Source organism: Typopeltis vanoorti, chromosome 11 (genome assembly GCF_054136105.1).
Source record: "Typopeltis vanoorti isolate ZY-2024b chromosome 11, IOZ_Tvanoo_1.0, whole genome shotgun sequence".
Lineage (NCBI taxonomy): Eukaryota > Metazoa > Arthropoda > Arachnida > Uropygi > Thelyphonidae > Typopeltis > Typopeltis vanoorti.
This window is the reverse complement of record NC_143559.1, coordinates 50240518-50267192: the sequence shown is the minus strand read 5'-3', so window position 1 is coordinate 50267192 and position 26675 is coordinate 50240518. Positions and strand designations below refer to the sequence as shown.

Sequence of the window (26675 nt, the reverse complement as noted above, 5' to 3'; positions counted from 1 at the left end):
TGGCAAAATGTTCTAGATGCTATTGAAAAAGCTTAGAAATGGAAGAAAGAGTAATGTAAAAGGAATCAGTTGATAAAGGTGACATGCAAACTGAAGATAAGGATATCCTAGATGTCTGGAGTAATTACTTTGAAAGACTGTTAAATGAACCAAGAAGTGACAGAACTAAACTAGAAAATTTTCAAGAGGAATGCAAAGAGGAGCCCATATCAATACTTGAGGTAGAAAAAGCCATTGAAAGCTTGAAATGTGGAAAGCTGGAATATATGATATTCAACCAGAAGTGCTTAAGTATGAAGGTATAAAATCCTTTCTTTTAGTGTTGCAAGGTGATCAGCATTCATTTTAGATATTATGGACTTTACAACCGTGTTATAAATAACTATTTTAATTTCCCGATGTTTCAATCTTCATATAAAGATCATCATCTGGAGTATATGCAAATATACAAGGACAAGCTGAGTTGCATTACACACAATATGCTAAAGAAACAATTATTTAATCACGGGTTATTCTACTGGCATGACCTCTAGTGAAAAAAAAAAAAAAAATTACAGACAACACGATGAACCATATCCTTAAACCAAGAAAGAAAATCTCATATGCAAATTTCACAGACTAAAAGATCAACAAAACCAATGAACATATTCAAATTTCTCCACAAGGAACGGTAACAACCAACCAGAAGCAAGAAGCAGCAGGAGCCACCAATCGCCTGCAGGTAACAGTAACATAGTAAACCTATCCAACCACACTTTAAACAAAGATGAACTCTCACTGCTCAACAAAGGTCTAAATTTTGCTGTAGCACCCAGATCGATGAACAAACTGGATTTTATTTATAATATTCAAAGAGAGGCTTAAGATTCATCCCAAATAACATAGCAGACAAAATACGTTTAAAAACCGCCAACATTTTAAATATAAATCATAAGAAAACAATACCACGTAACTTAACGAAACACGAATTAACGGCGGTGAAATCACTAACATCAAATCCAAACATCGTAATAACCAGAGCCGATAAAGGAAGTGTCACCGTTATTATATAAACCGAACCACTTATTTGGAATAAATGAATCTACTAGTGGCAAACAATAGTACATATCAGCTTGTTAACTACGACCCAACCAACAGAATAAAAAAGAAAACAGAGAAATTAATTAAATCAATTACTACATGGCCGGAAGATGAGGTCAAAAAACTATTTCCGCACTACGCTCGTTCCCCAAGAATTTACGGCATACTGAAGATACACACAAAACAAACTACTCCGGCTGATAGTTGAAGGTATAGATAGCCCAAATTATTACTTAGCCAAGAAATTAGTAACAACACTCAAGGAGTTGGTAGGTCATTCTCCCTCCTATATCAGAAACACACAACACCTCATAAACATAATCAAAAACATTACATTACAAAAAGATGATTTATTAGTCAGTTTTGATGTCTCTGCCCTCTTTACGAACGTTCCGATCAATGACATAATCCTTCTTTTACAGAACAAATTCCCTCCAAATATCACGACACTCTTTGCGCATGTATTACGTTCTGGTTATTTTGTATGGCAAAACGCTTTCTACCTACATAAAGAAGGCACAGCCATGGGCTCCACCCCTCATTGCAAACTTCTATATGGAACATTTTGAGCAACATGCTCTAGATTCCTCTCCTTTAAAACCCAAAGTCTGGTTTAAATATGTTGATGATGTTTTCGTGATCTGGCCCCATGGCCGCCAGACACTAGACACTTTCCTTAGCCACCTTAACAAACAACAGAAATGCATACAGTTCACAACTGAGATTGACAGAACACACTTCCATTTCTAGATACACTTGTCACGTCTTCCTTCTGGTAGTCTATCCTTCACTGTTTACCGGAAACCAACACATACTGGCCAATATATATACGTAAACTCCTACCACAACCTAACACAAAAACTAGGTGTCATTAATACTCTAAAAAAACAGGGCTTTGAAGATCTGCTCCAATGAATATGCGCTGAAGGAAGAATTTAAAGTTATCAGCAATACCTTTTTAAAAAATAGCTACAGCCAAAACACAATTAACAAAATTCTCTACAAGACCACAATAAAAAACAAAGATAAACCAGACTACAATAAAACTATAACCATTCCTTATATTAAAAAGGGACATCAGATAAAATAAACAGAATACTACAAAAATACAACCTCAAAGCCACCTTTAAACCTCTTGCAAAATTAAAAAGCCTACTCAACTCATCCAAAGATCCACTCCTTCCACTGGCCCACCCCGGAGTATACCGTATTTATTGCACCCGTAATATACCATATATATATATATATATAGGAAAAACAGGATGCACAATTCCTATCAGACAAAAGGAACATAAACGACACATTAAATATAATAACTATGAAGCTGGCCTTTCTGATCATGCCCTGAACACTCTACATAGAATTGACTGGAAAAGCACCAATTGTTTACATCACACCAAAACATGGTATGAACACAAATTTAAGGAAGCCTGTGAGATTCTTATCAACCACCCCAATCTGAACAATAATGATGGTCTAAAAATCCCAAGCATATGAAAGGCACATATTCTACCCATGGAATCTTTCTCTCTAAGAGTTAACTATAAACATAAACAGGACTGTAGATAATCCAGAATCCTAAATCAAAAATAACAATTGTAATTGATGAAATAGGATATCTTTGTTACTGAAAGAAGACTATCTATATATAAAAAAGAATGTTTTTCTCATGTTATGTTAAACAGAATTTAGTTTTGATGTAGTTTCTAAATAATTAAGTTGTAAATTTTTTTTTTTTCACTAGCGGTTTTTTCGCCAGTAGAATAACCCATGATTAAATCATTGCTTCTTTAGCTTACTGTGTGTAATGTAACTCAGCTTGTCCTTGTATATTTTTTTACATACTCTAGATGATGATCTTAATATGAAGATCGAAACATCAGGAAATTAAAATAGTTATTTATAACACAGTGATAAAGTCCATAATTTCTAAAATGAATGGAGGTATAAAAGTTTTGCAGTGGGTATGCTTCACAGAGCCTGGTCAGAAAGTCACATTCTAGATGATTGGAGTAGAGCTCTCATAGTTCCCATCTATAAAAAAAGGAAATAAAGCTGAATGTGAGAATTACAGGGGAATTTCTCTTCTAAGTATTCCAGGTAAGATTTATGCAAATATACTTGAAAAGAAGTTGAGAAAGACTGTGGAAGAGAAACTTGAAAAACAAGCTGAGTTCAAACCAAATAGAGGTTGCCCGAATCATATTTTCACTTCACGACATAGTTGAGAATTCATATGAATATGACAAGGATTGTACTTAGTTTAGTTTAAGTTTTGTAGATCTGGAAAAGGCATATAACAAGGTGCCCAGAGAAAAGCTTTTCAAAACGCTACAATTATGAGGTGCATGGAACATTATAGAGAGCAATATATAGTATATATTTATGTTGTCAGTCAACAGGTAGAACTCAAGAAAGTACAGGATGATGGTTTGAAGTAAAATCAGGGGTAAGCAAGGATGAACATTATCTCCACTCTTATTCATCATCTATATAGATCACATCATGAAAGAAAGCAGCACTAGGCCTGATATTAGAAGTGGATATTACAAACTTAGTTCTATGTGATATGCAGATGAAGGTGTACTCCTAAACACATTTGGAGGAAATTTTTAGTCTATTCCCTAGTATATAAAAAGGTGTGTGTGGAAACTCACCAGACTTTTAAGCCAGATTAATCCCTAATGTCTCCTGATCAATTTACAAACTACATTCATTCTCACACTTTCCTTAAAATTCATATTTGACATCCATAAAAACCTATGGTCACTCCTGAACCCCACCAAGTTTTGGGAGTAAAGCCTTCTGATAGAAGAAGTGGTAGGATTGCAGATGACCTTTCCGCACAGACTTAGCAAGGCAATCGCAAACATCCATGCTCATGGCGGGATTCAAACCCACAGTCTCTTGGCTGGAGAGCAAATACGCTAACCACTCAGCCAACCAGGCTGGCCATGCTCTCCTAAGGATAAATATTCTCTAAAGGAGTTTACAGAATTCCTTGCTCATACAGTCCCTCTTATTATGGGCAGATAGATTGGTCTGTTCAAAATACATTTGGAAGAACATCAGGATTACATTATGAGACTTCAGTAAATAGGGGAATACATCAAACATTTAAGGTTGGTATAAATTTCACATGGAGACCACTTGTTTACCCATTATAGCAAGTTTAAACCTCTGTGGTTTTAACTACATTATCGTATACACTTCATCAGTAATGTGAAATAAAAAAAAAAACAGTTAAACAAAAAGCAAATTAACAGTAACACTAATCTTTTTTAGAAAAAAGATCAACAATAGTGAGCACATGCAGTTCATGCTGTATGCTATGATGGCATAGCTAGCAATGTGATGAAAAGCACTTGAGATCTGTATACATCAAGTTTTTGGTAAAATGTAATCAAACCCAATGCAGTATGACATCATGTTATAGCAGTATGGATTTTTTAATGATTCCAATGACTAACCACCATGGCGATCAAATCTACACAAAGCCCCGAGTTCCCAGCGTCCCAGAAATGGGACAGGGATGCAAAGAATCTCCAGGCTAAAAATGGTGTGTTCACTAAAACTAGGAACATGGAATGTCAGAACCCTGTACAAAGCAGGTAAGCTAAGAAATGCTATCCAGGAAATGAAAAGACTTGAAATTGGGATTTTAGGAAGGAGTGAAGTTAGGTGGCTAGGATCAGGCAAAACTCACGTTTCTACTGCTGAAAAGATAAGATCAAAGAATTTTATGATCAATTAAAAGAACTAATGAAAACCAAAAAGAAACATGATATTAACATTGACAGGGGTGATTTCAATGCTAAAGTTTGGAAAAGTAGAAGTGGAGATATAATTGGCAACAAGAAATGAGAGAGAAACTCTCTGATTCAATTCTGCCAAGAAGAGGAGCTAATGATCACAAACACATGGTCTAAGCTACCATCATGAAGGCTATATACTTGGCGATCGCCACAGGATAATAATGCACATATAGTCAGAAACCAAATTGATTATTTGCTAATTAATCAATGATTTCGAAGTTCCATAATAGGATGCAAAAATGTATCCTAGTGTGGATACTGCTTCTGATCATAATCTATTGGTGACAGAGTTAAAACTTAGACTGAAAGCTATACTTAAGAAACATCAATAAAAAAGGTTTGATTTGGGAAAATTAAAAAACACAGAGATAAGAAACAAATTGAGTCAAGATATGAATCAAGAAATAGCACTTATCAAGAATGATGACGTCATGAGGGTCGATGAATCATGGGACAAATTAAAATCTGTCTTCATAGAGAAATGTAGCAATACCTTGTGTCCTGATAGAGCAGTAAAAAAGAAAGATTGGATAACTGACGAAATTCTTTCTCTCATGGATCAATGCAGATCATATAAAAATCATAGTCCAACAAAATATAAAGAGGTTCAGAAAATTATTAAATGCAAGATCAAAGAAGCAAAAGAAATCTGGATGAATGAAAAATGTAAAAAAATAGAAATTCTACAGGAAAAGCATGACAGTTTTAATCTACACAAAAAGCTGAAAGAGACCTCAGGTATATTTAAGAAAAACCAACCATGTATCCTTTGAAACAAAAAGGGAAAAATAATATCTGAAAAGTACAAAATACAAGAATGGGTGAAATATGTAGAACTCTTTACTAATAACAGACAGAACCCAGAAAATACTTATGAACAGATAGAAGGTCAATGCATTCTAAGATCAGAAGTACAATGTGTGATGAACTCAACTAAAAATGATAAAGCCTTAGGGTCTGATAGAATATCAGCAGAAATAGTAATGTTATTAGAAGATGACAACATTACTAAATTAATAAAGCTATTTAATAAGATCTACGATACAGGCATAATCCCTCAAGACTGGTTAGTTAACTTCATCATGCTATCTAAAAAAGTAAATGCAAAACACTTGTAATGACTATAGAATGATCAGTCTAATGAGTCATGTTCTCAAAATTTTTCTGAAAATAATTTAAAAAAAAAAAGAAATTTTGTGCAGACAGGTTGGTCTGTTCAAAATACATTTGGAAGGAACATCAGGATTATATTATGAGGCTTCTGTAAATAGGGAACACATCAAACAAAGTAAACAGCTAAGCTGATTATTCCCATTTTGATATTATGTTTAATGCCACTCTCCTTCAAAATGTGATCCTTGTAGATGATAAATAAGAGACATGGGGAGCCAATGTGCAATATACAGCCCCTCTCTCTGTCTGTCAAGTCAATACCACCTTTCCGTGATGTTGCGTATTTCCACAAAAGACTCTGAAAAACCCAGTGAGAATTCTCACTGCAAAAGGATACTTTCCTAGATGGAGGAAATGCCAACTAGACCTAATAGGTGAGAGATGATCATCATCTGGTGAAAAAGGTCACAGAAACATGTGCCAGCTCCCTAAATATCTTCAGGGCTTTTGGTCATGTTTAGCATCGAGGCTTGCTTAACAAAATACCTTCATTCGATTTGCCTGCCCTCTGTAACTAGATAGCTAGATTTCTCTCTGGCTATTCACTGCATGTCTCATAGCAGACAGAACTCTTGTTTTGAGCTTTCCTACCAATACATGTCTCAGAGACCCATCTATCACCTCCCATCTTTCTCCTATACATATATAACCTACTCTCAATCACCACCAATCCTAACTGCAGTTTTACAGATGATAGTACACTGCATTCATCCTACTCTTCTAACAGATCACAAGTCTCAGATGACTAAGAGTAGAGACCATCTGCAACCAATGTCTTGGCCACTAATCTCCATACCATCTTTTAGTAGGGCAAGGACAAATTGGTCACCTCCAATACCATAAAAATGTACTCTTGCCTTTTCTCTTACTCTCAAGTAATACACAAATTACCAGACAGGACTGATGTTTACCTCCAGCCTCTCCTGGCATAAACTCATCACATGAATAAATTCCTCAGCCTATAAAAAAACTCGGTACTCTTTTCTATTCGAGATACTATTTTACATGCATACAAATCCCACACTTGCTTGTCTTAAGAATACTATTCACACATTTGAGATGGTGAACTAAAAAAACCTCCCTAAACATTCTTGATGTTATCCAGAGCAGAGTAATTCAGCTCATAGATGACCCTTCCCCTCATACTCACTTTAACCTTGATCTCACAAACATTGTTTCAGCTGTCTCTCTCTTACAGGTACTTCCATGGTCGCTACTTGAGTGAACTGGCAAGCATCATTCCCCTGCGTTCTGTTGAGTCTGCTCTTGTTTTAATACATCAACCCTGCTTCTTCTCTTTCCCATTTATTCCATATAGCACTGTCCTCCAGAACAGCCTTCCTCAAAATGTGTTTCCCAACAACTACAACCTCCAGCTCTTCAAGAAAAATGTCAATGGATTTCTTCTTTCTCATTAACAAAATACATCGGTACCACACATGGCATTGATGTGCTAAAAGGTCCTTGTATCTTATATGTGTGGGTTAAAAAATCATGCATCCTTGTCTTATACTCGATTCCACATTAAACCTTCTTACTGTACTTCCTTCAACTTAACTGCTGATTACAAATTAAGTATAGCTGCTATATATATATATATATATATATATATATATATATATATACATACACACACACACACAAGGGCTGTTCAATAAGTAATAAGACTAATTTTACTGTCACGAAACCACTCATCACAATATTAATTTCTGTGGAATAAAGAAATGTTGCTGTCTGCATTAACAAAGGAGGTTGCTAGATGGCGTATACGGGCTGATGTGCCAGAGTGTCACATGACTAAACGCAAGCTTGTTTCGGCACGCCTACGAGCCGCAACCAGTCATTGAAATGGAAGCGTCCTTGGAACAGTGTTATGCGATTAAATTTTGTGTGCGTTTGCAAAAATCGGCATCAGACACTGCTTGTATCACTATGACCCTAAAATGAAACAACAAAGCAGTAAATGGAAGCATCCGTCTTCACCTATCCCCAAGAAAGCAAAAACTGTAAAATCGGCTGGTAAAGTTATGACCATAATGTTTTTTTGACTATGAAGGCATTGTTTACCAACATGCTGTAGAACCCGGGAGTACTGTAAACGGCTCATACTATGCAGATGTTTTACGGACAATGGTACAGCATGTCAAAAGGAAGCGTCCATTGCTGAAGAATGGCTTCTTATTGCACCACGATAATGCAAGGCCACATATTGCTGGTTGTGTAGTGGAAGTTTTGCAGAAGAACAACATAGATATCCTACCACACCCTCCATACAGTCCTGATCTCGCACCGTGCGAGTGCTGGCTGTTTCCTCAGCTCTAAAAACCACTAAGAGGCTGCCATTTCGAAAGCAACAAAGCATGTGTAAAAGCTGAGGAGGCAGTTTTGAAAGAACTCTCAAAAAACAGACTTTCACATGTGTTTAAGAAGTGGATGCAATGTTGGGACAAATGCATCGCGTCTCACGGTAGTTACTTCGAAAAAGACCATGTAAATGATGACAATTAAAGGTAATCTGTTTTCTGTATAAATATACAGAAAACAGATTACCTTTATATTTATACAGAAAACAGATTACCTTTAATGTATTCTGTATAAATATAGTCTTATTACTTATTGAACAGCCTACGTGTATATATATATATGTTGTCCCATTTATTCCTATAACTTTGTTTTGAACAGCATCTCCCTTGGAACCTTGCCATAACCCTTTTCAGATCTACAACACAAAAAAAAATTCCTGTTACATTCCCATGATTTTTCACCTATATCTTGATGTAAAAATCTGATCCTGACCACCTCTATTGGGTCTGACAACTGGTTCTTCTCCCAGTTTCTCTTCTACAAATTTTCTTAGCCTCTTTTGAAGCATGCTTGTAAATCTTACTTGTAATGCTCAGCTGGTAAATTACTCTAATTCTTACATCTAGCTTTATTTCATTTCTTATAGATGGGCACTCATAATTCTACTGAAATCATTTGGAATTTTATCTTTTCGTCTGATCAGCATTCTGAATAATGAAGGACTAGCAGCACATAAAAAACAGACAAAAACATCAAGTACTTTTCTTCTACAGTACTCTTTTTCTTTCATTTGTTTTTTCAATAGCTTCCAGAACATTTTGCCATCTTCATATTTTGAAATGTTATCAAAGTCTTCTCATAACTTCTATCTACTTCTATACACAGCTTGATATTTTTTCATTTTTCTCTGTATTCTCTCATGAGATCCTATTGATTTATTGCTAGGGACTTTCAATATGCTTATTTCTTTAAAAGGATTGCCTTTTAACTTCTTGAGTCCATTTTTTTTTTTTTTTTTTAACTTTGCAAACAACTTAGAACATGATTCCCTGGCTGAATCAATCAGTGTTTAACAAATTTTGCCAGTGAGTAAAGCTTTTATTCTTGTTTTTGAAATCTTTCAATTTTTATCTCCTATAATATATTTGTTCAATTCTACAGTTTACCTCTAAAAGTTCAGTTCTTTTTAAAATTTTTGTATATATTTTTCTTTTCAATATGGCATTCATTTTTATCTTGCACAAAATTAAATGGTGATCACTTTCTATTTCAAATTCCCTGTTACTCTTATATCCTGAACTAGTGTGAAGATATCACTACTATACACAATAATAACATCTTCAACAAGACTTATTTTTTATCTTCTCTCCATATGAATCTGTGCAATCCTTATGTTGGAACATTGTGATAGTAATGACAAGAACATGTCCTGAACAGAAATGCAGCAGGCACTTACATTTATTAGTTTTGCTCATTTCTTTAAATTTTCCCAAACATTTCTATCTGTAGTATTCACTTCCTACTTTTTTTCTTTTTTTTTTTTCAAGATGCAAAAACAGCAAACTGTTTTCCTTTATATTAAGCTGCCTTCTTTACTGAGTTGAAAAAATCCTTCCACTCAGTTTACATTATTGCTGCTAGCTTCCTGTAAACAGTTTTCTTTCAATTAATCTGCTATTTATCAGAACACCAACAGGCAGATCTTGAATTTCAGTCTTGCAAGGCACCAACCATCTTCATCAATCCACCTAGAGATTTTGACATTCTCTGCATCTTTTAAATGCCATCCTAGTAAAAAATAGAGGTTTTTAATCTTTCTTCCAACATTCTGTTTAAATGACCATACAATCTTCTGATCTGCTTGCATATTCTTGAAAGCTAACTAATCCTGTCTCTAATGGGAGAAACTTAACTAAAGGTGAGTTGGCAGGTAGCATTACTGAGGTAATTTTCCTCTTGGAAATTTCGTTAGTTGTCCTTCAGAACAGGTAAAATGCCCAGAAAACACCATAACAGATGCAGCAATGTTTAATCATCACAAATTAATAAATTAGATTTATGAATACCCCAAGTTACTTAGCCACGACTGGCTATTGAAGCAAGTTAATTGAAGATGGGAGAAGATAATGATATTACTGACCAGTGAGGGCATCCAATGTTTCAATCTAACTCCTTAAGTCAGAATATCTTCTTCCCTCAAGCTGGCAATTGAATAGATGTTAAAGTTTTGGAATGCAAATCAACTAAACATACAGCTATTCTGAATCGGACTGAATTATGTAATTTACTTTTAAAAAATATCTACAATTTGCAAACATTTTACTAATAACCACATATCATATTTAAAATTACAATAATCACTGTAAGGGTATATAACTTGAATAATAAATTTTACATACTTTGCATAAAGATCATAAAAGGTTTTTAAGTATCTTTCTTGGTCAGATCTGTCTTCTAGTTTGAATTTTATATACTCCTAAATATGAAAGAGAAAAAGAAAATCAACTGTTATACTTAGATTCACTTTCAATACTACTAGAATTGTTTGTCAAGGTCTGATCATCAATACCATATATAAAATTTCAGAAAATGGAATTATGTAACAGGTAAAAAATAATTACATGAGAGATTTTGCAGCAGAATAACCAAATTTTGTCAATTTTTTAGTACTGTACAGTCAGCCCTCAAGTCACAGCATGTGTGATATATGACTTGTACTATATGACAGCCATTCCATTAACATGTTCACTAAATATCACCTCACTTCTGAAACCATGAAAAATGATTTTGCTCAGACTCTTGCTGCTACTGAGATGAAGAAAACTGTCTTTTGGAAAGAATATAATAACTTGCAGGTCAGCATGTAGTGAAGTGATGTCACAGCAGAGTGTATGAATGGCATATGAAAGAAGCTGCTGAATATATATTCATATACATTCACAGTATTTGACAAAGTCTTATAAGAGATTGGAGACTGGTGGTGTTAGTGAGAAGAGTTGGAAGTTGGAAGATTACGTAGAGCATTTGTCAGAAGCTGTGAAGAAGCACTCTCATACAAAAAGTGAGTCCACAAAAACGTTTTGAGCAAAAAAAAAAAAAAAAATTGACAGAGGTTTTTGCCTATGTTAATAAAGGCAGCTCAGTTATTTTGTTTGAGAAAATTAACCAGATCCCAACATGGAAAGATTTAGCAAAGTAGAGAGAAGGATACAACTAGTATTAGAGAAGGATACAACTAATAATTAACTATGAAACTAAGTTGAACATAACATACAAATTTTTAAGAAACTAACTCCTGCTGTCACCTCACCTGTTTCCTGCTGATTTTAGATTATATTATAAATTTATAATAAAATTATTAATTATAAATATATTATAATTTAAATTATAAATTTAAATTACAAATTATACAGTATAAACAAAGAGTAAAATTAGCTAAAAAATATAACAAAACAGACCTATACATTTTAGCATTCTGGCATGTTAACTGTTGACACATCCTTGTAATTCATATAGTGATTTCCACTTACAACCAGATTGTCAAAAAAAGAATCCAGTCACAAGTCAAGGACTGACTGTATTCCTTATTTTTAAGTATAATTAAAAAATAGCATAGAGAAGACATAAGAGTAATATACATAAAACTGCATTATCTATAAAACAAAACATTAAGTAAAATTTGAGTTATCTAAAAAACTGATTTATGTTATTAATAATGAAGCTTATAATTTCACATATTAAAATATTGTTTTTAAGGAGTGATTAAGGATCAAAGCTGGATAACTGGGAGAACACCTCCATGTAGCCTTTTAAGAAAAGCAGAGAACAGACCAGGGCTTCTAGCCTAACATCCAATTCTTTCCTTCTGGCGCACTCTGTTAGGTATCTACTTGGATACTGAATGAATGAGGATGGGCTGGCAATTTGAAATTTAGCCAACATAATTGTATTCTTACTGGATTAAACCATAATGCAAAATGATGGTACAATATGAGAGAATTTCATGCCAGCTGGGATGCTTAAATGAGGTCCCCTGTTGCTTTTGTCAGTGAACAGTAAAAAGTCAGCTACTGGAACAAATCCCAATTCAACATTAACAGAGCTGAAAATTCATAAGAAGCATTAATGAAAAAGAAATGGAACTAGCAGAAGAATTAGATAAGTACAAGATTGATATAATACATGTTACTGAAACAAAGTAAGCAAAAACAGGCAAACTCTTTCTAAGCAACAAATACAAGATGCTATATTTAGACAATAATTATCAAATTGAAGGAATATCAACAGTAAATACAATGATAATCTTCTTGAATGGCAGCAATATCAAGAAGAGTGATGTAGATAAATATCAGAATGGGAGAACTGGACAATGAGACATTAGTGCCTCTTGTCCCACACAAGATTCTAAGGAAGAAGTGAAGGAATCTGGAGAGGCTAAGAAGGAATTTAAACTAAATTCCAAAAATCTCAAAAAAAAATATATATATATATATATCTTTCTCTCTCTTATTCTGGAGTTTATAGGATCCCTTGTTCACAAAGCCTTTGTCATTACAAGCAGATGAGTCATTCTGCCTGTAATAACAAATACTGTTACAACTTGAACAGTGCATAAACCTTCAATCTAGCAGTACTTTCATTTACGGTTTTCAGCACATACAAACCACATGTATAACATGCATATAGCAGCACTCAATGTTCGAAATGTCCCCCATTTGCCTTCACACATGCCCGAAGTCTGTGAGACCACATATTGATGGCAGCATGAACAACATCCAACGGAAATGCTGCACAACACTGCTCACTCCAAATCCACCTTCAGGCTGGTGATGCTGGGATGTTGTTTCTTGCAGGCTTACTCTCTCAAGCTACGACCACAATATGAAGTCCAACAGATTCAGATTGGGACTTCCAGATGGCCAATCAGATTATGATATATAGTCAGGCACATTTGCCTCCAACCACCGTTGTGTGGTCCTTGACTTGCGTGCAGGGGTGAGTTCTGTTAGAAGGTTGACTTCCTAGCATGAAACAAAGTGACATGTTCTTGTCATAAATGACTCTTAATGAAACACTTGAAATTGAAGTGTTTCATTGAAACACTTCAATAAAACAAGTGAAAACACTTGGGATCAGTAGTTATAATGATACAGAAGATGTATCTCGCTGCCAAAGAACAGTTTGACCACACTGTGTTAGGACGCAGGCAGACCAAGTTTTCTGTATCGTTATAAGATACATCTTCTGTATTGTTATAATGGTTAATAGTCTGATACACAATCATTCTACTGATCCCAAGTGTTTTTAATGTGTTGAAAATAACAGGTAGCTGCATTCCAACCTTGTGAAGTGCTATTATAGCTATATGGTTCTCATAATCTTCCCACTGCATGTTAACCCATACAGCTAGACAACTTTTTCTACTGATAACATGCAAATGTTGGATGTACACAGCACCACAAACAGAACTGGATTCATGCAATTCTGTGGGCAGCACAAGTATGTGTAAAAGTTGCAAGAGTATTTATGACAGGAACATGTAAAAGAACATCAAGTATATTCTATTTCAAGAGTCTGATAAGTCTGGTTTAGCTAGCCGTGTCTTATCCACTAGGCACAGAATTCACTGGAGCCAAACTCAAGTCCTATACAAAAGTTATAATCTTGAAAAATTATATAAAGAAAGTTGTGAACCTCACAACTTTCTTTATATAGAAAGTTGTGAACCTCACATTCACAATCCAAACAACAACAAAAACAAGCAGACTTTAGACTTTTTCAATTTTGGAAAGTCATCCCAAGTACTCCTCCTTCCTACATGTGCAAAAAAAAAACAGCAATATATATGACTTTCTTATTCAACTTGAGTTTCAACATAAGCACAATTCCTAATGAGCTAAAGATTAATTCAATCATATTTGATTAGCTTATATGGCCAAGTGATTAATGTATCTGCTCTGCAACTAAAAGCATGTGGGTTTGAATGTCATCACCAGCATAGATGTTTGATTTTCTTCGCATAGAAAGACGAATTTCATCATCTGGTGTGGGACCATCACTTGTTTATTGACTATTAAATTATTTAAGGAATTTACAATGTATACTGAAATATTAATTAAAAGAAACTTTAATAAATACCTCCTATATTTCGGCAACGTCACATTGCCATTTTGATGGGAACATACAACTATGACACATGCACTCAGGCACTACAAAAAAGCAAATGGAGCAGAGAAGACAGAAGACAGAAAACTAGTTGTTCCTAGAGTCCTAAAGGTGCCCCCAGAGGGCTATATTGGGTTGTGGCTGTTGGACTGAAGTTCTCAAGATGCAAGCTTCCCAAATTTGTTGAGGTTTGGAAAGTTTTTTTCAGAGCTGAGGCTGATTCCATGAATAATCTTTCATATTTAAATTTGCTGCGGTGTAGTAACATGGCTTTCTTCCAACGTATTGTGTGGCAGGCATCCAGAGCATGGTCTGCAAGCCCAGAGGCTGTACTGGTGAAACTGGATGTAGTCCTGTTTGGCCAAAGTAGGACAGTTTAAAGCACCAAAGGACCTGATATACCCCAGGTAGGTCTAGGGCAGGGATGGCAAACCTTTTTATGTGTGCATGCCATAAATTTACAAATCGAGTTGCTGACTTGCCAGGCAGCTTTTAATAGGGGAAAATTAATAGAAAATTAATGTAACTTTATTTATTTATTTATAAATTTATAATATATATATATATATAATATTTTATAAATAATTTATGTTAGAGGTTTAATGGAATATTAACAACACTGAGAAAGGATTAAAACTAATTTTAATATTTCCAATATTTCGTCTCCGTCACAGAGACATCTTCGGGGATTACAAAAACTTTTTGTAACAACACACACAAATACAATACAAAGTGAAACTAAAATCCTATCTAGGTAGTGCGCCCTCTATGGGCATTTGCAGGTGGCCTGGGATGTAAAGAGGGATCTCTGATCATTCAAGTTTCCCAAATTTTGGGAAGTTTAATGCAACCAGAAATCAACCTAATTTGTTTAAATTAGGTTGATTCCTGAGTGCAGATGCAGATTCAAAGAATTCAAATTCAAATTTATAAATAATTATTTATTTTATTTATATTTATTTATATATAAATTTATAATATTATTCAGTATAAAATTGATTATTGTATTATTAAATTGATTTTAATGATGTTGGTTTGAAAAAAAAAAAACTGTAATGAGAAAAATATTTATCATTGTAACTCACCATAGAGTCAGCTGAGCAGGGGAAGCAGCAGAAAGATGTCAACTTGTCAGCGAAATGCTTACTGCCGAATATAACTTGCCCTCCCATATAACTCACTTGCACCCCTGATTTTACTTTACGAAAAAGGACGTTAAAACGTTTTGCATACAGCCATTATACTGCAGATGCAAGAAAAACAAGTACTTTTATTGTATTCTTATTGTATTTTTATTGTATCGATGCCAAATGACCACAATGTATTTATAGTTCACATGAACAAACAATTACATCAAAAAAAGCTAAAAGACGTTTATTGATGTACCGTATTTTCCGGTGTATAAGACGCTCCTATGTATAAGATGCACCCAAGAAATTTAATACAATTTTCTGGAAAAAACCTAAACTTTAGTAATGCTTTTCTCACCTTTCTCAGCTACAGTTCTATTTGAGGGAACATCAAAGGTTAGGTGCGTTTCATCCATATTGGTTATCTCTCCCATTTCAAAATTGTAATTTTTTCGATGTTGAATCACATATTTATGAAAAGAAATAATTTTGTCTTCATATTCTTTTGGCATTTTTTGACTGATTTTTGTTTTTGTATGCATACAAAGTCCACTGCGTTTCATGAAACGTTAACACCATGACGCACCACCTTTAAAATCTTCAATGTTACGCTCACAGGCTACTTTGACTGCATGTGTATGAATCATTTTTGTTGAAATGGCAATGCCATTTTGTCGATTTTCTTGCACCCATTTCAAAACTTCAGTCTCTAGTTCTGGCCACTTCGCAATTTTTCCACGTTCCGTGCGCTTTTCATTATGCAAATTGTACAAAATCTCCTTCTGACCACGCCAAGTTCTAATCATTTTTTCTGTAGGCAGAGGTCCAAAATGTCTTTCAGCTTCCTATTCCCATGTTCTTCCGCATATTTTACAACCTGCAATTTGTAACTTGAAGTATATGAATATCACCTGTTTTTTTCCATCACTAAAATCTACGGGGAAATATCAAACTGAACACAAAATATCTCAACACGTCAACTCAATACTGATAAACATTGGTAACTGATTACTCGGATAAGATATTATGAAATTTGAATAGGGACTCCCCTTTCTTAGCCAATGATGCACTAGAAGTCACGTGAAGGTCACGCATCAATTTGATTGCATCATTAACCGCTTACAAAGATCTTGGAACATAAAAGGGATTTTGAAAAGAGGAAACGATCTTAACTTCATTATATAAGACGCACCCCATTTTTAAGATGAATTTTTAAGGTAAAAAAGTGTGTCTTATACACCAGAAAATACAGTAATTATTTGTCTTCAAGCTTCCCCGCCGTGGAAAATTTTCAGCGCACACACATGCCCATGCGTACAGTCAAATTAACGTGAAATTTGTAGCGCAAGTTGCATAATCCACATGACAAACACCCAATCGAAATGAGCACACGACGCAACTGATCCTCAATTAATGCGCCCCCGATTAGTGCGTTTTTGATTAGTGAATTTCGATACCGAAATTCGATTAGTGCGCCTATATACATCTTAAAAATAAATGTTACCTATTTTAAAAATTTTCTATCTATACATTTTTTATGGCTGACTATTTTAAAAAATCACTCACCAGAATGAAATAATTTAGTTACTGATTTAAAACATTTTACAAAGTTATTTTTAATGGCATACTACCAAGTAATGTTCCAAATTTTTACCATGTAATGTTCCAAATTAATGTTCAAAATTTATGTCATCTGCTAATTACACAGCATTTTCCTGATCATACCTCGTATCTCCTTTGCAATTATTTTCTCTACATTTTTTTTTATTATTTTAAAGTATTTTCCCAACCTTTAATCATGAGTAAAAGAATCAGTGACCAAAAAAAAAAGTGTGAAAATGATTCGAAAAGTAATCTCATTGGAAGAAAAACTTGAAATAATGAAGAAAGTGAACAAGGCCTAGAGCAAAGATAAGACAAGGACACAAAAATGGGTGAATCAACTATAAGAGCAATTTTAAACAAAGCTGCTGAATACAACAAGAAATGTAAGGCTGATTCAAGTTCACCGTGCATGCACTCAAAATCAAAGTATCATAACAATTGCATTAGAAAGACTTCTTTCTACATAGATCGAAGATTGTAACCAAAAACGGATCATGCTAAGAACTGACTTTAGTCTTTATTAAATCAAAAGCATTAAGTCTCTTTGCAACCTTGAAAGAAAGGGCTATCAATAATGGAAAAGAAGAATTCCACGTTAGTGTTGGGTGGTTTGAGAAATAGCCTACATAATGTTCTAATCACAGGCGAAGCTGCAAGTGCCGATAAGGAGTGGCCGCAAATTATCCAGAGATTTGAAGAAAATTGTATAAGAAGAGGGCTATTGTGACCAACAAATATTTAATGTCAATGAAACTGGCCTTCTTTTTGGAAGCCAATGCCTTCCAAGACTTTTCTGGCCAAATCAGAGAAACCTCAGCCTGGTTATAAAGTCGCAAAGTCGAATGAAATTACTGCTAGCAATATGCAATCCATTTGGAAGGCACATTCTACCACATTGTACAAATGATTTTAGAGGCTTTTCAAATGAATCTAAGTTAATTAAATCTCATTCTGAAAAACTGAGTGATTCCGACCTGCTAAATTTAGATGCACAGCAGGAAGATCCTGAAGAATATGAAGAAAATTTAATCACTGACAAGCCCAAAGAGATTTCACAGAAACAAATTTAAAATATTTTCGTGCAACCGAAACTTTTAAGTAGCAATGCTTAGAGACTGGCCCTTGTGAAGAGAGACAAGCAGGAAAATTTGCAGAAGAGGCAGTTGTTTGGAAAAAAAGAAACAGAATGCCAGTCAGAATAATAGATTTATATTTTGAATATGTTTTATTGTATTTCAGTTTCATAGCTTTCCTTTAACTAGGCCCCGAGACATACCCTAATTCTTTTATAAAAAAAATCAAGGGTAAAAAAAGACATTTGAGGAACAAATTATACTTTTTTCCATAGGTTATTATACTCAATTGGTGCATTTTCGATTAATGTGCCTGTTTTTTAAAGAACACATTAGGCGCACTAATCGTGGAATTGCTGTGTGTGCGTGCGTATGTATGTATGTATGTATGTATATATATACATACATATATATATATATATATATATGTATATATATATATATATATATATACATATATATATATACATATATATATATATATATATATATACACACACACACTTCTACAATTCCCAGGTGTATACAAGGTCATATGTGAGTGCGGAAACCCTTACTATGGCCAAACAGAGAAATCTATCCTCCTATGTCTCGAGGAACACCAGAGAGACATTGCTTACAAGAGAACCAGAGCTACTACCCTATCAGGCCATGTCCTGTTTTCAATAAACATGAACAACGAAAGCTGCCAACATGAAGTAAATTGAACAACAACTTCAAACCTACACATTTGCCACGATGAGGTAGAATGCCGCATTGTCGAGTCAAAAGAAATCACCTTGGACCCTCTTCGTATGAACAATAATCTCAGCTATAATTTGCCTGACTCTTTCAGCTCTACTATCAGATACTCGAAATCATGTACAAGTGTACAACAATAGAACTTTAACACGGACTATAGCTCAAGTTCATAATAACTGTAATTTACAGTCGAATGTTATAGCTTTATAATTGTATAGCTTTAGAGTGTCTCAATGTTTTTTCAGTGTCTTTTAATAGCTTTCTATGTTCTTAATGCCTGATGAAGTCAATCTCGACGAAACATGTTGTGTTTTCAAATAAGTTTCTTTGTTATAATTCTCGGATTTTTAGTCAGTTTATATTAAAATGAACATATCCCAACCCCGAGTTAATAGTAGTAGTCATATACATATATATACATATACATATATATATATATATAATATTGGTTTTATTATATTTATTACGATCGCGACATACCACACCATGTTTTATTTCACATGCAATTGTTACAATAAAATGTGTTACTGGTGAGATTTATTTTTATTATATTTTCGAATTATTGTCATTTATTATTTTGAATAATCATTTAGCTCTTTTTATTTTCTTTTTATATAATGTACTTATATAACGTATTAAATAAAATATATTGTTTAGGGCGCTTTTCAAAATGGCTATGAAGAAAAAACTAAGAAAAACAACAGATGAGCATCATGGCTTTAAAACTGAATCTTTCACATTCATCTCAAACTCAGATGGCCTTCCAACTTGTCTTATTTGCCAAGAAAAACTGGCGCACACAAAAAAGTCAAATTTGGAGAGACACTTCACGACAAAACATGCCACATTTGCTAGAAAATATCCTGTCAGTGACACGAGAAAGAGAGCAGTTGAAGAACTTCAGAAAAATGTTGAAAAATCAAGTTCTGTATTTAATTATTGGAGAGAGTCTGCCAATGATGTTAATATTGCAAGCTTCGTAGTGAGTCAGGAGATCGCTAAGAGAGGAAAACCATTCACAGATGGTGAATACATAAAATGTTTTGTTAATGCATCCGAAGAACTTTTTCGGGATTTCAAAAACAAAGCAGAGATTTTAAATAAAATTAAAAGCCTACTGTTATCTGCCAAAACAGTAGCAGATAGGACAGTCACAATGTCCTCAAACATGACCAACCAACAAGTCGAAGATGTTAAATTAGCTTCAGCTTTATCAATTGCAGTAGATGAGTCTTGCGACATCAAGGACACAGCTCAAGTTTCCCTTTTTGTGCGGTATGTATCATCTGAGGGTCCGAGAGAAGAACTTCTGGGATTATTGCCACTCAAGGGCCAAACGCATGGAGAGGACATAGCAAATGCCGTCCTTGAATGCATGGAAAAAAATCATATCCCACTCAATAAAATTGTGTCAATTGCAACCGATGGTGCAAAAGTATGATGGGAGAGAAAAAGAGTTTTGTTTTAATTTTATAAGGAAAAATTAATCATGAAGTGATTATTTTTCATTGTATACTCCACCAGGAAGCACTTTGTGCACAAACATTTACAGAAGAAATTGGTAAAATTATGGAATTGGTAATTAAGATTACCAACACCATTGTAGCAAGGGGACTTAACCATTGACAATTAAAGAGTTGCTAAGTGAAATGGAGAGCGAGTATTCAGATCTTCTCCAGTACAACAGGGTTCAATGGCTTTCCAGAGGCGACACATGTTAAAGCGTTTTGCATCTTGCATAAATGAAATCAAACTATTCCTCGACAACAAGGATGTTCAATATCCAGAATTAACATGAGATCAGTGGTTGCAAAAATTGTACTTTATGGTGGACGTTACATCACAACTGAATCAGCTCAATCGTAAATTACAAGGCAAGGGGGAATACTGCTTTTTCAATGCTAGAGGAAGTTATTTCGTTTGAAAAGAAACTGATTCTGTTTGCTGAAGATTTAGACAGGGGAACTTTAGTTGATTTCCCAAACTTGTCTCAATATCAACAAGAAAACAATTCCTTATTTACAAAGATTATTTCAAGAAGCAGTTTTAAACATGAGAGAATCTTTTCTTCAAAGGTTTCAGGAAATCAGAAATAATAAAGCAACTCTAGCTTTTATTACAAATCCTCTCAATGCCAATGTGAAGGAATTGGCATTGAGAGGATTTGGTAATAAAAGCTTTTTTATTACCAAAATTTTTCTCCGTTTGATATTGACATAGCTAATGTTGAAATACAATTGCTGGACTTGACAAGCAAAGACTTATGGTGCTCAAAATTTGTATGTCTTGGTACTGAAATAGAAGAACCGGAAAAAGAAAAATGCAATCTGATTTCACAGTGCAAGTAGCCTGCTATAAAAGAACTAGAAGACAGACTCAATGATTTTGAATACTTGGAATAGTCTTCCGGACTCACATCATGAGTTGAAAAAATTTGCGTTTGGTGTTCTCAGTATCCTCGGGTCTACATATTTATGTGAGCAATCGTTTTCTAACATGAATTTCATTAAATGTAAATTGAAGAACCAAATTACTGATGCCAACTTGGAATCGTGCCTTAAATTAAAAACAACTAGTTACAAACCAGACATACAGAAACTTTCTAAGGAAATGCAAGCTCATTGTACACACTGATTAAAACCAATGAGAGCAATTTTTTGTGCGATTTTTTCTTCATTTAATAAAGATATAATTAATATTATAACTTATTATATATTGCTATAAATTTACTATAATATTATTTTAAATTTTCCTTATTTGTAAAAATATATTTATGGCTCTTGAATAATTTTTAAATTGTTGTGAGGGACAGGTTTGGCTCTTTCGTCTCAAAAGTTTGCCGACCCCTGATCTAGGGGAAGTGGTTGGTCTTTGGAGCAGATAAGGGACGCCAATTTTTTTATATGGTTTGTAACAAGTCTGGTCATACTTTTTAAAGATTTTGGTTAACTTTTCAGAGGTGTCTGGATATAGGGGATGGTGATGGATTTAGTGTAATCTCTGTTATGAAGGGAGGGGTTGTGGTTAACTTGTTTTAATATTTTTTGGGATTGTAGCCATTGGCTAAGGATGTGGTTTAATTCAGTGGTTAGGGCACTGTCATCTGAACAGATTAATTTTTCCCTGTTATATACTGTTTTTATAGCCCCATATTGTTGTGAGGGGGGGGGGGGGGAGAGGTGAATGTATCTGCTTATATGGGTGGGTTTTCTGTAAATAGAGAAAACCAAGGCTCCATCAAGCTGGCAAGTGATTAGAGCAGTGGTTCTCAAACTTTTTGAAGTTGGGATGCATTTAAAATCCTACAAATAATTGTAGGCGCACTATATACAAATTTCTGAGAAATATGTTATAATAATTAAGTCAAATATTACAGAAAAAAAATAATGCGATAAAAAAAAATAAAATGAAACATACCTTAAGTTTATTCATTCTTGTGTTTATGACAAACATGAGTCTGATGTGTCCTAGCGATTGCTTCAATGTTTGGGCATATATTTGAAAGGCAAACTCTCATTTCCTCGTCAATACATTGAAGAGTTCCTCTCTTTTTACACTTAATTGTGGCGAGGGTAGAAAATCCTAATTCACATAAATATGATGTTGAAAATTGGAGTAAAATGTTCAAAAGCCGTTTTAGATATTGACACATATTCTTCTTTTATAGAAATCCAAAAGGCTTCAAGAGACAATTCCTTATGTTTAATCATCAATCCATGATCAGTGGATATAGCTGCCAATTCTTCTTCTTCCTCTGTTAATGTTAAACCAAAATCACTTGTAGTTTCCATAAATGGGTTTCTAATCCAATCATATTGTTCAGTGTTAAGTGATGGAAAATAAGAACTCAATTTTTCTTCTAAACTTGTTAAATGTTCAACTATTATTGGAAGTGTTTCATTTATGCAAGTGTTACTTACCAATGGAAACATTTCCAAATTACCTTCAACAGCTTTTCTTTTCCAAATCTGTAGTTTTCTCTGAAATGCTTTCATTTTGTCAGTGGATGTGAGAATATTTTCTTCTTTCCATTGCATGCTAGTATTCAAAATACTGAGCTGCTGAAATATATCGGCCAAATATTGTAACCTGGCAATCCAAAATTCGCGCCAAAGGAGGTTACAAAAATGTAATTGTTTCATCTCTTCAAAAAATGCAAGAAGTTCTTGTCGTAGCTCACGTACACGGGTAAGTACTTTCCCCCTTGACAGCAACCTCACCTCAGTGTGTAAAAGCAGCAGTCTGTGTTGTGAATCCATATTGATACAAAGCTTTTCAAATAAACGCAATTTGACAGGTCTTGTTTTAATAAAGTTTACCATCTGAACAACTTGATCTAAAACTTCTTTTAATTTTTCTCCCAATGTTTTTGCCATCAAGGCCTCCCTATGAAGAAAGCAGTGAGTTACGATAACATTCTCATTTTGTTTTTTTACAAAAGATGTAGGCCCTTAACACAGCCTACTATGAAAGGGGCTCCATCTGTACAAATGCCTACACACGACTTCCATGTTAACTGCCATTTATCAAGATAGCTATTCAAAATGTTAAAAACGTCCTCTCCTTTTGTAGACACACTTAATTCTTTGCAAAAAAGAAACTGATTTACTATTTGATCTTCATTAATAAAACGGACGAATGCTAAGAGTTGCACCTTGTTGGTAATGTCTGTTGATTCATCAACTTGCAACGCAAAATTTGAATACTCAAGTTTATTACTGCATACATTTTTCTCGATATCAGAAGACATTTCTATAATACGCCTGTGAACTGTATCGTTGGACAGAGGAATCTTGCTTATTTTCATTGCTGCTTCATTTCCTAGCATTGTCATGACCATTTTTTTGCATGCAGACAAAATAAGTGACTCACCTAAAGTATGATCTTTCATATTTTTTGCTATCAGTTCTGAGACTTGATAAGAAGTGATTTCAGCTTTATCAGAAACAGTCATCATACTTTTTTTTAAAAGAATTTGCCGCTTTTGTTTGCTGTTCAGACAATCTCTTGAAAAAACTTAGATTTATCTTGTAAATTAGAGTGTATAGTTTTAAAATGTTTACTCAATTTACTAGGAAGCAATGATTCATTTGCCATTTTACATCCACATACTAAACATAGCAGCAAAGGATGAACTTCACTTCCGGTCCAAGTGAAACCAAAGCTTAAATAACTTTCATTATATTTGCAAGTAGGCCGTGATTTTGCTTTCTTATTTGCACTTAACTTTTGCTCACTTCCAGAATCTGATTCTTCAATATCACGCTTCTTTTTGAGAAATCTATCCATTTTATTTGGGTGTATTTATCTGAAAATAAGTAATATGCACATAACATCCACTTCCAACACTTTTAAAATAAGTAATATACACAATAAGAATAAACCATATTCTTGTTCTCTTTGCAAGAAAAACTGCTGTTAATTAACATAATAATGATGTGTTGACAAAAAGAGCGATATATCCGTAATGAAAAGGTATAATAGAGTTACTATATTTATTTTTATATCTGGACACATATTTCTCTGGAATACCACAGGGCGCACCCGGAAATCTTCTAGGGGCACCCTTTGAGAACCACTGGATTAGTGTCTAGGAAAAGGAGACTGTTGTTTTCCTCTTTTTCCAGGGTGAACTAGATTCTGGGGTGTTGGTTGTTTAAGTGTGTTAAGAAGGAGTGGAGTGTTTCTGAGCCATGTGACCAAATAGCAAACACATCATCAAGTTGTAGAATTTTCCTTGCCAAAAGAAATAGCCTGAGTTCATTGTGAACTGAAATAAGGCTGAGATATCAGGAAATTTAACTTGGATGAGTTCTAAGGTTTCCTTCAGTGGGACATTTGTGAATAGGGAGGAGACATCAAAACTGACCATTATGTCAGAATGTTGGAGTGAAAGGTTTTCTATACTGGCTTTGAAGTTGGCTGAGTGTTTTATGTGTGATGGTGTATTGCCAGTATAGTGCTGCTAAATGTTTGGCTAATTTGTATGTTGGGGAATCAATGCTATCCACTATGGGATGTAATGGCACATTTTGTTTATGTATTTTTGGAAGTCCATATATTCAGAAAGGGGGGGGGGATCTAGAGTTAAAAGGTTTTAGTTTGTTGGTAACTTCCACAGGCCAAGAAGTGACCCTCTTAAGGAGCCTTTGGGAGCTGGTGGGATTATACTCAATAAGGAGGTAGGTAGCCTGATCTAACAATAAAGCATTAAGTTTACCTGTGCGATCGGTTTGGTTGAGAACCACAGTGGCATTTCCCTTATCTGCTTTGGTGATTACTTTTTTTTGTTTTTCTTCATTTCTTACAGAGCTTTATATTCTCCTTTGGATAGGTTGGTTTTTGGTGGTCTTGCTTTGGTGCGAACACCGAGTACATCCAGTCTGATATTGTTGGTGATATGGTTAAGAAGTTTGCGGATACCACGTTCTATCTGAATCATTATTTCTTTGGCCGGTATTTTCTTAGGAGATATGGCGAAATTGTGGCCACGTGCCAGCATGTTGAGCGCCTCAGGCTTCAGAATAATGGAAGAAAGGTTGATTACTGTGTTAAGTGGTTGTTGAGGTTCGAAGGTAGAGTCCTTTTTTAAAGTTTTCAGATGTGCCGACTTCGTATTTTTTCAAATTCTTTTGCTGCTGAAGTGCACGAGACGTCGTAGAGAATCGTCCAAAGCTTGTGGTTCAGCATGTTGGAAAGCTCCTCCTCTAGAGCCCAAATAGCTTTGTTTACGTCGGCCAGGAGAATGTGCATAGCGGTAATCTTGTAGTAGAGTGAAGCTAGCGCAGTTATAAATGTGGAGAGCCTTCCGTGAAGAGAAACAGTGCTTAAATTTTACACAATTTGGGATTACCTCATTATTCCAGCAGCATTTTAAGAAGATCAAACGATTTAGTTGTCTTGATATCTTCAGCTTTAGTTTGCCATATTGGCGGGCCTTGCATGCGTAAAATCTCCGTGGATGATCGTAATTCTTGTAGATAGGCTTATAAGTTGGTAACACATGACTATTAAATTATTTAAGGAATTTACAACATATACTGGAAAAGTTAACCAAAATCTTAAAAAGTATGACCTGACTTCTTGTTACAAACCATATAAAAAATTGGCATCATTATCTGCTCCACCAAAGACCAACCACTTTCTCTAGACCTACCTGGGGTATACCAGGTCCCTTGCAGCTGTAAACTGTCCTACTTTAGCCAAACAAGCAGGACAGCAAATGTCAGGATTTTGGAACACAAAGACTACATCCAGTTTCACCAGTATAGCCACTCTGGGCTTGCAGACCATGGTCTGGATACCCACCACAGAATATGTTGGAAGAAAGCCACGTTACTATACTGCAGCAAATTTAAATATGAAAGATCATTCATGGAATCAGCCTCAGCTCTAAAAAACTTCCCAAACCTTAACAAATTTGGGTGCATGAGACTGCCCCAAATTTGGGAAGCTTGCATCTCAAGAACTTCAGCCCAACAGCCAAGACAACCCAATATAGCCCGCTAGGAACAACAGTAGTTTTCTCTCTTCTGCTCCATTTACTTTTTGTAGTGCCTGCATGCATGTGTCATAGTTGTATGTTCCCA

At 34.7% G+C, this 26675-nt stretch overlaps 1 protein-coding gene across 1 annotated transcript in view; it reads right to left on the bottom strand.

Annotated features, from left to right (window-relative positions):
* Positions 1-26675, bottom strand: part of Sec10 (Exocyst complex component Sec10) — a 225602-nt gene that overhangs the window by 142470 nt on the left and 56457 nt on the right. Inside the window, exon 8 of the mRNA XM_090400320.1 lies at positions 10772-10848. Within this exon, the coding sequence (XP_090256446.1) occupies positions 10772-10848 (77 nt within the window). The remainder of the gene's footprint in view (positions 1-10771; positions 10849-26675) is intronic.